General features: G+C 39.8%; 2 protein-coding genes across 3 annotated transcripts in view; both read left to right on the forward strand.

Annotated features, from left to right (window-relative positions):
- Window positions 1–15,933, forward strand: part of SNCAIP (synuclein alpha interacting protein) — a 127,711-nt gene that overhangs the window by 39,197 nt on the left and 72,581 nt on the right. The window lies entirely within an intron of this gene.
- Window positions 11,765–12,739, forward strand: LOC146352390 (uncharacterized). The gene has a single exon (XM_084832099.1). It carries the CDS (start codon window positions 11,765–11,767, stop codon window positions 12,737–12,739), a length of 975 nt encoding a protein of 324 aa, XP_084688225.1.

The raw sequence follows: 15,933 nt of genomic DNA on the forward strand, positions 1-15,933 counted from the left end.
GGCCTTAATGACAAAAGTATGAAAAGTGCATTTGTGCGTGGACTGTGTAGCATTAGGGGGCACTTTTCACAGGGTTGTCATAGTGCGGACTGTACATAGAATGAAAAAACCCCTAAACATTTCAGAAAAGACAGGAAAAACTGAAGCATAGTTAGAACACAGGCAAAACAATTGGTGTGTTGTTTCTAATTCTAACTAGCAAGTTGCATAGCATCTGCTATATGTATGTCAACTACTTTTAAGAAGAATAGTGAGAGAAACATCTTGCAGAGCAATATAATGAAGATTGTAGTATCTTTACTAGAAAGAACATCTGTTTACCAGCATCAGCTTCCTTTTGAAAGACATGTAATCACTGCTTTAAAGAATTATTTTGCTTGGAGACTTAAGTGAGGGTGGGCCAGATCAAAAGGATATCTATAATTCTACAAAGCATATTAGAATGATAAGCCTTTTCTAATTAAGACTTATTTGAACAACAACTATGCAAAGATGATATCTTTAAGGTACACTCATTCAAAAAGATAAGGGGGATTACAGAAATAATATGCTCATGCTCTTTTTCGTCAACTAAATACGGGTAATACAGATCATTGGATTGCTTTAACAAAGAGGGCTGAAAATGTAGCAGATATGAAAACCTGTAGTTACCTTTGGTTTGACTGATGTCCAGTTCGCATATGCTCATCACACCCAGCTGGTTCATACAAGAATTTTTTGTATACATGAGTAGTTCAACTGCCCTCAGGCATGCATTCACAAGATTGATATTGCAGCCTCCCATTTTCTTGGCAAATTAGGGACCGTTATTTCATGTCATGCACCAAAGCCTTTATTTGTTCTGCAGGCAGTACTGTGCTAGCTGAACCCTTTTGTGTGTAAATTTACTCCTTGTGTCTGTAGGTTTACTCTTCCCTGCCAAGGTGTCTGATAATACCTACAATTGCTCTCCCTAGGATTGTTTGTTCATTTATTTGTTTTTTGTATTTTTAGATCTCTCAAAAACCGAAGTTCTCTGGGCATTGTACAGGTAAATTTAAAAACATAAAATACAAAATCACAAAACAATGATAATAAAACAGCACAAAATAAAACCAGCAGCAAGGAGTAAAAACAATGCAGCACATAATAAAAACAAAGTAAAACCAGCAGAGAAAATAGAACAATACAAAGCACTCACATTGTTCTTTAAATACCTGGGAAAATAAAAAGGTTGTCACCTGATGCCAAAATACCATAAAATAGTTATCAAGTCAGCCTTTCTAAGAAAGGTATTCCACAAATGGGGTGCCAGCACTGAAAAGTCCTCTCTGTTGTAGCTACCTGCCTCACCTCAGTAAGGTAGCTGAGGAGGGACTCAGACAATGCTTTGGGGTCTGGGTAGGTGACTCTAGGAGGAGATGCTCCTTCAGGTAAATAGCAGTTTGGTGCTATAAAGGTTACAACGAGTACTTTGGACTGTTTACCCATCTATGTTCTACTTTGTACCTCAAGGGAGTCATGGCACTTCGCTGCTCGTGTTTGAACTGAGACAGTTCATTTTCTGAAATCATAAAGGGCTTGTAACAGGAAAAAGTCATTGGAGAAGTCCATGGGAGAGGCAGAATTAAATCTCAGGCTCTCAGAGTTCCCAGACTGGAGCTCCATCAGAGATAATTGCCTGTGAAGATTCATATCAAAACAGCTTGCCTCGCACACAATTCTTCAGCATAAACATCCAGAAGGAATTGTATCCTGTTGTATCACTTAGTGTGACTATAGACTCGAAAGGTTAGTATTCCATAGCAATCCCCTACATAGCAATCATAATAACAATGTGGCAAAGAGAGTCCATCAGATGTATTGTCTTCTATCATGATGCTCCTAACTTGCACACTCTGATAGGTGGTAAAAGTTATGCAGTTAGATGTATGCAGTGGCAGCCATCTTACCATATTTGTGCATACATAAATTATGCATGGAGTTGCAATACCAAGTATTGTTCCTGGCTTTCTAGTGGTCTTTTGAATCCATTAATGTTATAATGTTGGTGTATAGTAATGAGGTTGAAGTGTCTCAGTGTGGGTCTTTTTTAGCATTTCCTTTTGCCTGCTACATCACACATGTCATATGGAAAACAGGTTTATCATCTGATTTTGTGCCGATCTGCATAATAAGGCCAGGAAGCTCTGGTATGGAAAGCTGGTTAGTTTATATATGTTTTCTGCAAATGCAATTGATATGAAAATCATTCTGCCTGAAACAATAGTATTTGAGATTGGCTACGTGAAATGTGTTAATTTTACATGACAGTGGGATATTTTATAATATTATCAAGCAACAGTGTTTTAGGAATTCCAAGTGAATGCAAACATATTAATCAAACAAAATAAATAATATACAACTGTTTAAACAAATAAGCTGACCTCTAATTTGTTTTGGTATTTTCAGTACAAATAAGCTTACATTATCTGTTGCAGAGAGCATGAACTGTGTATAGTGTTTAAATTATTAAATAACAAATATTAATTTCTACCTCTCTGATCTCTCCTTCAAGGCAAATTGAAACAAAGCTCGTTTATCTAGGCAATCTTTTGAAGTATGCAAGTGCATGCAGAACCATATTCTGTGCTTTGAGATTTAAAACATCATTAAGGAGATAACACTGTCAGTAAAAGAATTGTATTTATTATCACCAAATTTTTAAAAAGGGGTTTCTTTCCAAGTGTGTTGTTTTAGTGACTAAAATACTCCACAGCTTATAGATGTCAATAGAAAATGTAGGACTAAGAAAAACAAGCTGCATTTCAAATATTTTACAGAATAACATTCCTGCAGTGTTACTGGAGCATTATGGCATTTAACATTATCATGATGGCTGGAGCTGGAGCTCAGTGGTAGACCACATGCTTTGCATGCAAAAGGTCCCAGGTTCAATCCCTGTAATGTCCAGGTAGGGCTGGAAAAATCTCTGCGTGAAACCCTGAAGAGCCACTCTCAGGGTTGACAGTACTGGGCTAGATGGACCAAGGGTCTGGCTCGTAATAAGGCAGCTTCCTATGTTCCTAACATTACATTGGCACAGCAGCAAGAATTCGTGATCATTTGAGATGCTATATGGCAGTAGAATACCACTATTCATTCAAGTGAATTGCTGGTTGCCTTCATGCCTGACTCCAGCCTCCACCCCCACTGTCATAAGAATTACAGTGGTACAGATGTGCTTTGATAAAACAAGAAGTTACATAGGGATGGGGTTAGGCAGCACTGATCACCTTTCGGAGGAGAAGGGGGGTTGGGTTTACTCCCAGCACCACCACCTACAACAAGATTAGCACTGTAGGGGCAACACACATTGCTGGACAATTAATTTTCAATAGTCTACTCCTGATGAATCCAGTTATGAATCCAGTTGGTTTCCTGACTGCCCTTAGAGAGTTTCCTGCTGACATGGTTGGCAGTCCTGTCGTCTGGTTGACTGGGTTCTTGAATAGGGAGGTGATGTGGGGACCTGGCACAATTTCTCCTAGACACTCTCTCCCACTGACAAGCACCAACATCTTTGGAACTGCCTCCCCTGAGATTTGCATCAGTTCCCCTCTATGGCCCATTTTAAACAGAACCTGAAAACTCTTTTTTTTTTTTTTAGCCTTTTGCTGAATATTTTTATGCTGGCCTTCTCTTGTTTGACCTGCCATTAAGTTTTCAATGTTAACACTGTATTATTTGTTTGTTGTATTGAATTTTTACATTTTATTTTAAGCTGCCTTGTGAAGACTTGGTCCTAGAAAGTGGAATAAAGCTATCGTAAATAATTGAATGAATCCCTTGGGATGATGAAGCAGCAGACAGCAGGTAAAGCTATGGAAGAAGACCAGAGGAAGTGGAAGAAGAACGCTTATTTCTCCATTTCTTCTGTATAGTGTCATCCACCAGAGCTGCTTCCGTCAGTTAGGGGCAGTTTTACAGTCAGGATGCCAGAGTAGTCAGGTGAAACCCTCTGAAGCCTGTGGGGGCATCTTTACAAGGCACTTTGCAGATAAAATTGCTTGCATCCTTGCTGACATGAATTCCATATTAATATACAGCTAATATGGTTTTCCCTAAAACCTCCTTTTTAATACAGTTGATTGGATCATTGCAGCCTGAAGATGTGGAGAAGTGTGACCTTTGGCACTCAAATCTTGATGATCATATCTAAATATGCAAGAGAGTGACTCACCTGCTGGGTCAAGGAAATTGTAGATGCCTCCCTAAGGGAGAAAGTGGAACCTGCCACATAGAAGGAAGGCATGGTGAGACCACTCCTGAAAGGTCTACCTCATATCCTGAGGAGGCAAGAGACTGCAGGCCAGGCTACTTACGTCTTCTGGGTGAGGTGTTAGAAAGGTTCAGTACCAGGCATTCCTGGAAGTCAGATTATCTGAATCCTTTTCTGCCACCCCTACCCCATGTGCTCTGTGCTAGAGGGTGTGTTGTTTTTTTATCTGATCTGAAGGGTTATCTATTGTCACTTTTGCAAGACATTTTATGATAGCTGTTGTGTGCTGGCTAAAAACATGACTTTTATTCTGGCTTGCTTCAGAAGTACCGGATCCCTGTATGCAGCTATGAACTTTTGAACTTAGGGAAACTTCTGAATAAACATGATAAGGTATAAGGTAATCCCAGTCCCAAAATTCACTCCTCCACTGAAATCAATCACATTGTTTTAGTCAGTGGCCTAACTGCTAGCTTTTTGTTTTTCTTAGACAAAACTGCTGCTTCAGATTCATGTATAGACTCTGAAAATACATCTAACCCTTCCCTTTAAATTGTATATAAGTTGACTGAGCAGATAATTCATCCTGTACCATATGTTTTTCTTGGCATACATTGTTAACAAGAAGGGGAAAAATGAATAAAATAAGCTGGTGCTACAGAGATGCTCAGTCAATGAGACAAAAGCCAGACAATGCAGATGACAACTAATAGAAACAATGCTATTTTACATCATTTAGACTGGGGGTGGGGAGGATTGTGCCAAGGGAGTTCTAGAAAACGGAATAATCAATGCTCCAGAGACTGCATTACAAACCCTTATCTAGCTTATTACTGTCAAAACAGTGTCGCAGTATGTCAGGTTGTCACTTTGTTTGAATATGTGAAGCTATAGCAAAACACTGTTAATAGCACATCATCCCTGTAAATGGGTATACAGTCATCTCAGCTTTCTTTCTCAGGTTTGCTTGCTGAAACATTGTTTCCCATAAAACATGAATATAAAGAATGTAAGTATATAATTGGGTTTTGTTGGTATAGAAGTGGGGAGACGCTTTTGAGGATATGTGGTCTTGCAACATTGTTCAAGGATTTTGGCAAAAAGTAGCTGGGCAGGTGAAAAACAAATGTTTTTTTATTTCTTTATGCATATTTCTTTATGCACAGAATTCAATCTTGTTAAATGGCAGTTGGAAAGACATGGAATTTTATACTTACAAATAGCTTTTCATTCATGTGTTAATAGCTGCAAAAACTATGTATGTTCCTTGTTGTTGTTGTTGTTGTTCAGTCGTGTCCGACTCTTCGTGACCCCATGGACCATAGCACGCCAGGCCTTCCTGTCCTGCGCTCTCTCCCGGAGCATGCTCAAGTTCATATTCATTGCATCCGTGATGCTATCTAGCCATCTCATCCTCTGCCGTCCCCTTCTCCTTTTGCCTTCAGTCTTTCCCAGCATCAGGGTCTTTTCCAGGGAGTTTTCTCTTCGCATTAGGTGGCCAAAATATTTGAGCTTCAGCTTCAGTATCTGTCCTTCCAATGAGCACTCAGGGTTGATTTCCTTTAGGATGGACTGACTTGACCTCCTTGCAGTCCAGGGGACTCGTAAGAGTCTTCTCCAGCACCACAGTTCGAAAGCATCAATTCTTCGGCGCTCAGCCTTCCTTATAGTCCAGCTCTCATAGCATACATTACTACTGGAAAAACCATAGCTTTGATTAGACGGACCTTTGTCGGCAAGGTGATGTCTCTGCTTCTTACTATGCTGTCTAGGTTGGCCATAGCTTTCCTCCCAAGGAAATCTTTTGATTTCATGGCTACAGTCACCGTGTGCGGTGATCTTGGAGCCCAAGAAAGTAAAATCTGTCACTGCTTCCATTTCTTCCCCTTCTATATGCCAGGAAGTGATGGGGCCAGATGCCATGATCTTAGTTTTTTTAATGTTGAGTTTCAAACCAGCTTTTGCACTCTCCTCTTTCACCTTCAACAAGAGGCTCTTTAGATCCTCTTCGCTTTCTGCCATTAGGGTGGTATCATCTGCATATCGAAGGTTGTTGATAATTCTCCCAGCAATCTTAATTCCGACCCCTGATTCATCCAACCCGGCATTTCTCATGATGTACTCTGCATATAAGTTAAATAAGCAGGGTGACAATATGCAGCCTTGTCGTACTCCTTTCCCAATTTTGAACCAATCGGTTGTTCCATGTCTGGTTCTTACTGTTGCTTCTTGACCTTCGTACAGGTTTCTCAGGAGACAGGTAAGGTGGTCTGGTACTCCCATCACTTTCAGAATTTGCCACAGTTTGTTGTGATCCACACAATCAAAGGCTTTAGCATAGTCAATGAAGCATAAATAGACGTTTTTCTGGAATTCTCTTGCTTTCTCCATGATGCAGCGAATGTTGGCGATTTGATCTCTAGTTCCTCTGCCTCTTCGAAACCCAGCTTGTACTTCCGGTAGTTCTTGGTTCACATACTGCTGAAGCCTAGCTTGTAGGATTTTGAGCATCACCTTGCTGGCATGTGAAATGAGTGCAATTGTGCGGTAGTTTGAACACTCTTTGGCGTTGCCCTTCTTTGGAATTGGAATGTAAACTGACCTTTTCCAGTCTTGTGGCCACTGTTGAGTGTTCCAGATTTGTTGGCATATTGAATGCAGCACTTTAACAGCATCATCTTTTAGGATTTTAAATAGCTCGGCTGGAATACTGTCATCTCCGCTAGCTTTGTTGTTACTAATGCTTCCTAAGGCCCACTTGACTTCACTCTCTAGGATGTCCGGCTCAAGTTCAGTGACCGCACTATCATGGCTATCAGGGCTATCAGGGACATTCAGATCTTTCCTGTATAGTTCTTCTGTGTATTCTTGCCACCTCTTCTTAATCTCATCTGCTTCTGTTAGGTCCCTCCCTTCTTTGTCCTTTATCATGCCCGTCTTTGCACAAAACGTTCCCTTGAGATCTCCAATTTTCTTGAAGAGATCTCTAGTCTTTCCCATTCTGTTGTTTTCCTCGATTTCTTTGCATTGTTCATTTAAGAAGGCCTTCTTGTCTCTCCTTGCTATTCTCTGGAACTCTGCATTCAGTTGGGTATATCTTCCCCTTTCTCCCTTGCTTTTCGCTTCCTTTCTTTCGTGAGCTACTTGTAAAGCCTCATCAGACAGCCACTTGGCTTTCTTGCATTTCTTTTTCTTTGGGATGGATTTCGTTGCTGCCTCCTGAACAATGTTACGGACCTCCGTCCATAGTTCCTCAGGCACTCTGTCTATCAGGTCTAATCCCTGAAATCTATTCCTCACCTCCACTGTATATTCATCAGGGATATGATTTAGGTCATACCTGAACGGTTTAGTGGTTTTCCCGACGTTCTTCAATTTAAGCCGAAATTTTGCAAGAAGCAGCTCATGATCTGAGCCACAGTCAGCTCCAGGTCTTGTTTTTACTGACTGTATGGAGCTTCTCCATCTTTGGCTGCAAAGGACATAATCAATCTGATTTCGATATTGACCATCTGGTGACGTCCATGTGTAGAGTCGCCTCTTGTGCTGTTGGAAAAGAGTGTTTGCTATGATCAGTGTGTTCTCTTGGCAAAACTCTATTAGCTTTTGTCCTGCTTCATTTTGTACACCAAGGCCATGCCTGCCTGTTATCCCGGTGATTTCTTGACTTCCTACTTTAGCATTCCAATCCCCTATGATGAAGAGGACATCTTTTTTTGGTGTTAGTTCTAGAAGGTGTTGTAGGTCTTCATAGAACCGATCAACCTCAGCTTCTTCGGCCTCAGTGGTTGGGGCATAGACTTGAATTACTATGATGTTGAATGGTTTGCCTTGGATTCGTACTGAGATCATTCTATCATTTTTAAGATTGTACCCCAGTACTGCTTTTCCCACCCTTTTGTTGACTATGAGTGCTACTCCATTTCTTCTCAGGGATTCTTGCCCACAATAGTAGATATGATGGTCACCTGAATTAAATTCGCCCATGCCTGTATGTTCCTACAGTTACACAATGGGCTTGTTGGGGCCTTGCAGTTAGAGAAAAACTAACAGGTCTTATGTGAATGGTTCAAGTTATTCAGAAGAAAAGTTAATTTCTTTACAATTGGGCTCTCTTTCTGAGCCATTTAGATGTTGATAAATAAGAGTGGTCTAAGCCTGCAAAGTACAAAGTCATATAAATGTTGCAAAGAGTGAAGATGTTTATTTTGAATGAACTAGATCATGTTACCTTACGCTTAGAATGTATGTATTTGAGGTCTAGAGTAGAGCAGGGGTGGTAAACCTCAAGGAGGGCCAAATCCACCCTCCTGGGCTCCTAATCCAGCCCTCTGGGCATCCTCAGATGGCCACCCCCTTTCCTCCAACCGCCATTGTTTGGTGTTTTCCCTGCTTTTTGTGCAGTTTTCTCCACCCCAAAAGGCAGAAATGACTCTCCTAAAGCTTTAACTACTGGCAGTGAGAGTTGTAAGCTACAATATACTGGTATGTTTTGTATCTTTGACCCTGTCTCTTTTTCCTCTGGCCCACCCATTTGACTTTGGCCCTGCCCACCACTGGAATGCAGCCCCTCCCTAAATTTATTCCGGCCCTGGTGCTGAAGGTGGTTCTCCACCGTTGATCATTATTGTCATAGTGTTCAGTTTTATGTTTGTAATCATGTCCCCCTTTTATAAAGGCAATAACGTAAGGTGTTTTTTTTTTAATGTTAAGCTATACTTTTCGGCACAGTAGACTAAGACAGAGGGGTTTATTTCTTAAGAGTTGTGGAAACAGTGAAATGCTACATTGTTGTGCTGGGTGCTGTATAAACAACCTTTTTCTGAGGACACATATTTTATCTTTAATCTTTGTTCAAACTTTCAAGAGAAGCTTTCAATGTGGCATGTTTTGGATAAGACTGACACTTACCAAAGAAAAATAATTCAGTGCAAAACCTTATCAAAAAGCCTGTTGAAGCTGATAAATACTTGAAGGTTTCTCTCCCAGGCATTCACTAGATCCAGAGCATTAAAATTAGATTTGTGCCTTCTGAAAATGTACTGAAAATCTTCTTTCCTGAACTTCTATGCGCTGGCATTTTTATTGAACAGCTAACCTGAACAGCTGTGCTATTGTGCTGCTTAGCCTGTCAGGAGACACAATTGTAATCCTTTGCTTTTTTATATCAGTGATGATAGGATAACAAAAGGCCTCCAGTTCTCTAAGAGTAATTTATAGGTATTGTATATTTTCCCCTCATATAAGACCTTTCCTCTGTCTTTGAAGCTGGTTTATCTTACAGCTATTGTTCTTTTCATATGCTCAGGAGAGGAAATATTTTACTTCTGTGTATAACTGTATGACAGAACAGTCTCTAATTAAAAAGCAGCTTTCATGGTGCTTCTGGATGTAGTAAGTCTCCAGTCCCAAATTTATTTATGAATTCTTCCCATTGACTTTAACGTATACAACGTTCTTAGATCTGCTGCTGTGAAATTTCCATTCATTTTAGTACGAAACTGTGCAGAGAAGCTACACAAGTGTCATTGACAATGCACAACTGTCTGCTGAACAACAGGAGAGTTTGCTGGACTAAGAACAAGTAGTTAGGGATCACACATCAATATAGACAGCTAAATTATTGTATTCACCTCTGAAAATTCAGTTTAATCCCAAAATACCATGCTGAGTTCATGTGGTTTCTAGCATTTGCCACCTTTAAAAAAACAAATAAAACTCAGTATCCCCATTGTAGCACATTATACAAGATGATAAAAAGCAAAAGTGCTTGTATGCACTCTGTTTCTGAGTACATCTGATCCAATACATATCTATACATAATTTCATATACACAAATATTATTAATTATAATAATACTGCATCCTGAAGGTAGCATTTAAGTCTTCATAATATTGGTGCTGTGCTTTAAATTGCACTGATGCCTTCCGAGTATTGCACAGACAGTAAAAAACACACACAGAGACACAGAGCACAACTCTACCAAGCACCACTGCTGATTTCTAACTATTTCACCACCTGCACTGGCAGAGATTTCCTCTTGTAGTGGAAATCACCCAGAGATAATAGCTTGAGAATGGAGATTGAAATATATGGCACCAGAGTGCCAAGGATTTCTGCAGAAGGAAACTCTAGTCATTAGGCTGGTTCAGATGTGATGATCTGAATAATAATAAGTGGTTTATGAAGACACAAACACATATTGTGCCCTTGAACTTGCCTTGCCTGCAGCACACTGGCTTTGAAACTTCGATTGTGGTTTGTTTAAATTACACTTTCCTGTGAAAGCCAAGCTGGGAGACTGTGGTTTCAACTCTGCTTACCAACAAGAATATAAAACCAGGATCAAATCCTGGCTATTAGTATTATATGATACCAGGATCCGATCCTGGTTATTCCTTATTAGTAAGCTGAGTTTAACCCACAGTATCCATTCCCAAATTGTGCAAAAGCAAGTTTTTATTCCATTCACAGCATATATAAATAATAGTGAAAGACTAATCATATGTTTGGTTCTATGTCTTACTGAAATTGTGCCTTATTTTTCTTTTCCACGTATAATGTTTATGTTCACATTGGCTGTTTTCTGACTCAGTTTAAAAAGTGGCATTCAGGTTATGAACAATGTTTTACAATGTTCATAGAGCTCAAATTTGGTTACTCACCCAGAAAACATTGTTACCCCATTGCTTTCTCAGAATCTTAGTTTTGGGGGTTTTAAAGCACAAACCACACTGAAATGTATTGAGATCGCACATTCCTAGAGGTTAGTAGCTTGAACCTATAGTCAGTTTTGTTTATGATGAAGTGACGGTTCCAGATAAAATAATGCAAGTTTTAGTTCTGCAATAGATAGGCTATGCTTTTGTCAGTTCACTCTATTTTTAAAGAATTAATTTATATGTCAATGGATATTTAATAAGTAAATTTTATTTGTGTGGATAGGATTTTCAGTCAGCACAGAATGAAAGTACAGTATAATTACTTTTCTAATTTTTACTTTTTTATACTCTTCTAAATACGGACTCTATTTCAGAACAAAGATAATGAAAAACAACTTTTTTTTAATTAAACCTTTATGTTTATTACTATCTTTATAGGGAGAAGTGTATAGACAGACAGACAGACAGACCAAATCTCTCAGACATAGAGAGTGTTATTCACCGAAGAGATCTACATCTGAGATATTTTTAGGCCAACAGGTTTCCAGGTTGTTGCCGTATTTCAGTACCCTTTCATTAAAGAATACCCTTGTGATTGTTCATAATGATAGCACCACATGAGATGATGAAAAGTCACTGGAGTACATTGGCTTAAACAACATTGGCTTGGTTTTGTTTTTCAGTTTTGCATTCTGTGAAGAGACTGATGATTGTATGTACCTTTCTTTGGCATGATACATAATATGAAAATTCATCGGAGAAAAAATGCCTTTGAACTTTATAAGAATTTTTACTAGGCTTCTTAAAGTCCAGAAGTTCTAAATATCAGAATAGATCTGGAGCAACCTATTGGCCAAAGAACATGGAGCTCAGTCCTGGGACATTGGAGATATTTGCCTGTGTTGTTCTGATCTCCAGCACTGTGGTTGGAAATATATTGTTGATTATCTGCACATGGAGGTGCATCAATGAGCATTTGCGAACCTCATTCACACTTATTTTCAGTCTTTCATTTGTCCATCTTGTAAACAGCTTGGTGGTGAATGTCTTGAAGATTGTTTATGCCTTTGGTGTTTGGTTGAATCCAGCCGGCTGCAAAGTTCTCATGTTCACAATAACTTTTACTACTACTCTCACCATATGGTTCACATTATACCTTGCTTTACTCTACTGTTTTAAATTGTGTCGAGTGGTGCACCCTCCAGCTGAAGCTGTAAGCAGAAACCTTCGGAAATATCACTTGGTCCTAGTTTTTGCTCTTTGGTTTGCTGGTTTTGCAATTTGCTCCCCACTTTTACTATATACAGGAAAGACTGGAAAGCTGAATATAGAAAATGAAACTTACCAGCAGTTTAGCAGTTTAATCTATGCTGAATGCAAGACTGAATACAAAAATGACAAGATAGAGGTTTTCTATGGAAAAATATTTCTAGTAGCTATTGATCTTCTCCCACTGCTAATTATGCTCCTTGTTGGTTTCCGAATAGCACACCTCATCTGGGAACATAAGAAAGCAACATATGGTGGCATATGGATTGGGAATAATGCTTCTGAAACAGAAGTCCTCAGAGCATGTAAACATATCCTGTTATTAATATTGCTTATTACTTCACTCTGGATTTCTTACTTTACTCTAATTTACTGCCTGAAGAATTTTAAAACTTATTACTTTGCACCATCGATTCTGACAGTTCTGTCTTCAGGATACTCAGCTGTGAGCCCTTATCTTCTTATGTTGATTAACTACAGAGTACAAATGAGGTGTTTCTGTTGTAAGGGTGAGAAGACACCAGTTTCCCTATCAGCTATTTCTCCATATGTTTCTCCATATGCTTAACAACCAGAATTCTTTTCTAAAATGTATCTGTGGGTGTACTGAAAAGAGAGTGTGGGAATGGGAAACGTGTGCATGCGTGCGTGCATGCGTGTGTTAGAAGCTGTTCTCCACACCACTCTAGTCACTTATTGAGAACAAGGTGTGGATACCAGGGACTGTACATGGTGTTTGTTGCAGCAGCTATTGTTGTTCTCATTCAGGGTCAGCTACAGGGTTTTGAGGGCCCTTAGGCAAGACAACCTCAATGACTCCCTTCCCTCAGTGAGTCTACCTTTTCACTAGGATTGTCATTAGCTGCTGTTGGTCCTCAACCTCTTTCTCATCATTGCTACCACTTGCTTGTTTGACAGGCAGAGAGCCAGTGGGCAGTGGAATCTACTGCTCCTCCTTCTCACCACCACCATCGTCTGGGCCAGAGTGAGAGGAAGGTGAGCAAGCAAGTTGCAGTGGTGAAGAGAAGGAGCAAGGCCAAGGGTCACTTGTCAGTCAACCACTGCTGGGCTATGGGTCTTGGCAGGTGCCCAACGATGCCTACCTTTGATGGCAGCCCTGTTCTCATTTACTTTAAAAAAAAAAATCTAACTCTCCTTTCTGTTAAATATAACATCACAAATAGCTCACAAGTTTATTATATAACAAAACAATCATGAGAACAATATCAGTAGGAAAACCCAGTGAAAGAGAGCACAGCAAAATAAAACACCACCCCAAAGCCCTCCAAAACAAAAGTGCCTTAACATGTCAGAAGGCCAGAAGCGGGGGCAGGGGCCAGAAGGACCTCCCAGATAAGGGAGTTCTAAAGCCTGGGTGTGGTAGCCAAGAAGGCCCTATCCTGTGTGCCCAGTGGCCAGCTTGGAAAGGAAAGGAAAGGGATGCAGAGCAGGCTCACTTAAGTTTCATCCTGGTCCTAGGCCATTTAGGTCTTTGAAGCTTAACACCAGCACACTAAATTGAGCCTAGAAGCAAATTGGGAGACAACACAGCTGAAACAGTATTGGTATTTTGTGTTCCTAGTGGCAAGCCCCATTTAAACTCTAGCCACTACATTTTGTACCAATAGTAGCTTCTGAATGCTTTTCAAAGGCAGCCCCACATAGAATGTGTTGCAGTAGTCTAACCTGGATGTTACCAGGGCATACCTGACTATGGCTAGGTCAAATCTCTCTAGAAAAAGTTATCCAGCCCCAAGGAATGTTCAGATGCAGAGGCTAGTCATCCCTCACTGCATCATTGTTGTTCAAAGCATGTCCCACTGGAGAAAGCCACAGCCAGGTTAATCATAGCCCCCATTCTCCCACAAGGCTACTCAGACTGATATCAGGAGTAAGGTCCAAATTGCAGCAGCTAGCAGAGCCCACTGCCTTCCAGGGTGGTGGCATAAGCAGCAAGTAAGGAAAGTATAGATGGTCCACATACATCCCTGTGACTGAGTGGCAAAGTGAATTGATTTAAGGCAGGCGTGAGCAACTTCAGGAGGTCTGGGGACCACTTTCACTCCCAGGCACCCTTCCCCTTGGGCCTCAGTCTGCCAGGCAACCCAAAAATGAATTTTTAAAAAAGATATTATTTGTGGGGTGGGGAATGTTGCACTACAGAGCGCCAAAAAAGAACAATGTGTAAACTAGATTATTCCCTCCTCCTTGGCAATTCTCCTTTGCTGTTTGGTGGCAGAAGTCTGGAGGTAGTCTCTCATGCTCTCCCATGATATATGCAACTAGCGTGGAGCCTGGTGCCATTGAGCCTGGTGTATTGTCTGGTCTCTTCAAAAGTGAGCAGGATCGTGTCCATGATTTAAAACCAAACAAAATATTAAAATATGTTTTAAAACACTCAAGCCCTAGATTTTTTTCAGAATCATGACTTGAAAGCTATATCTGTTTCATTCTACTTTAGAATGTAATTAATGTGACTTTTTCCAAAGTCTGAAATGGATGCCTGTATATTTTATGCTATAATATGTTACACAAGTAAAACAATAAAATATTTTATATACCATTGATTTTGTTTGTTTTAAAATGGAAATACATTTTTATCACAAATATAGATAAAATAATGCAGGTACATAAATAATAAAGTAATAAAGAACTGCAGTTTTCTTCTCCGATAAGTTCTACATCCTGTGAACTATTAATTACAGAGATACCTTCATAGTTCTGGTAATACCTTGTCACAGATAGTTTTGATCAACCTCTCATGGTCAATCAATTTTCCCCTCTAGTAGAATTATACTGTTTGGAATGATTTCTAACTATTGTGGTGCTGGTCACAAAGAAACGAGAGTTTCTACACAAAAATTAGACTCCTGTGGCTTCAGGTGAAAACAGGGGAACCATTTTGGAAGGTGGGAGTATTGCATGTTCAGAACATGTGTGATTACTCATCCAGGGCACCTATATCTCTAGTTATACTATGAAAAGGTAACCACAATATATGCGGTTAAATGTAATATGAATATATAATAAAGCAGGCCTTTGAGCCTTGATTTTAATCTGGTCCATGCTTCCAGTACCAAAATATATTTGTCTTCCAATGAAAACCTAAAATGCCTCCAGCAGGTAGGTGAAAATCTGATGATTTCACCAGACAGAAGTGTGTGTTCCTGATGGTTGGGTGAGCTCAGTGCAGTTATACCTCTGTTCCTCAGATGGGATTTATGCCATTGAGGTTCGCAACGTTTACATTGGCTACACTTACACCTATTTTCCTTGCATTGTGATTTCAACAAATAAGTGGAATTTAAAACAAAAACGTTACAGAAAGTCATAGATGTTTCTTTCCCATTGTTATTGTTGTTTGTTTATTGGTGATTGTTTAGCTCCTTAAACATATTTCCTGTTGCCTCGTTGCTGTAAAATGTACAGCGTAAATGATACACAATTGCAGGACAAAAACAGCCTTAAGATTGATTTATGCTTGTTCCAATAAGCTTCCTTTGTTACAATGGCTTTTACATTAATAATAAACTCTCTGAACATAGTTTGTGGAAATCATTTTTGGGCCCAGTTCACACAGTCACTGACTGGAAATCCTGTATATGTATGTGGTGGAGCAGAAAACCTGTAGCATGTGATGAGAGGTTTGTGTCCATATACCCAATTCCTGTGATACTCACAAAAGGAATGAAAGATTGTAGGAATCATGAAAACATAAGAGCCATGCTGGATCAAACCAAGGGTCCATCTAGTCCAGCATTC

The sequence above is a fragment of the Heloderma suspectum genome, chromosome 2, assembly GCF_057233095.1.
Source record: "Heloderma suspectum isolate Gila_16-S chromosome 2, 16-S_ref, whole genome shotgun sequence".
Classification (NCBI taxonomy): domain Eukaryota; kingdom Metazoa; phylum Chordata; class Lepidosauria; order Squamata; family Helodermatidae; genus Heloderma; species Heloderma suspectum.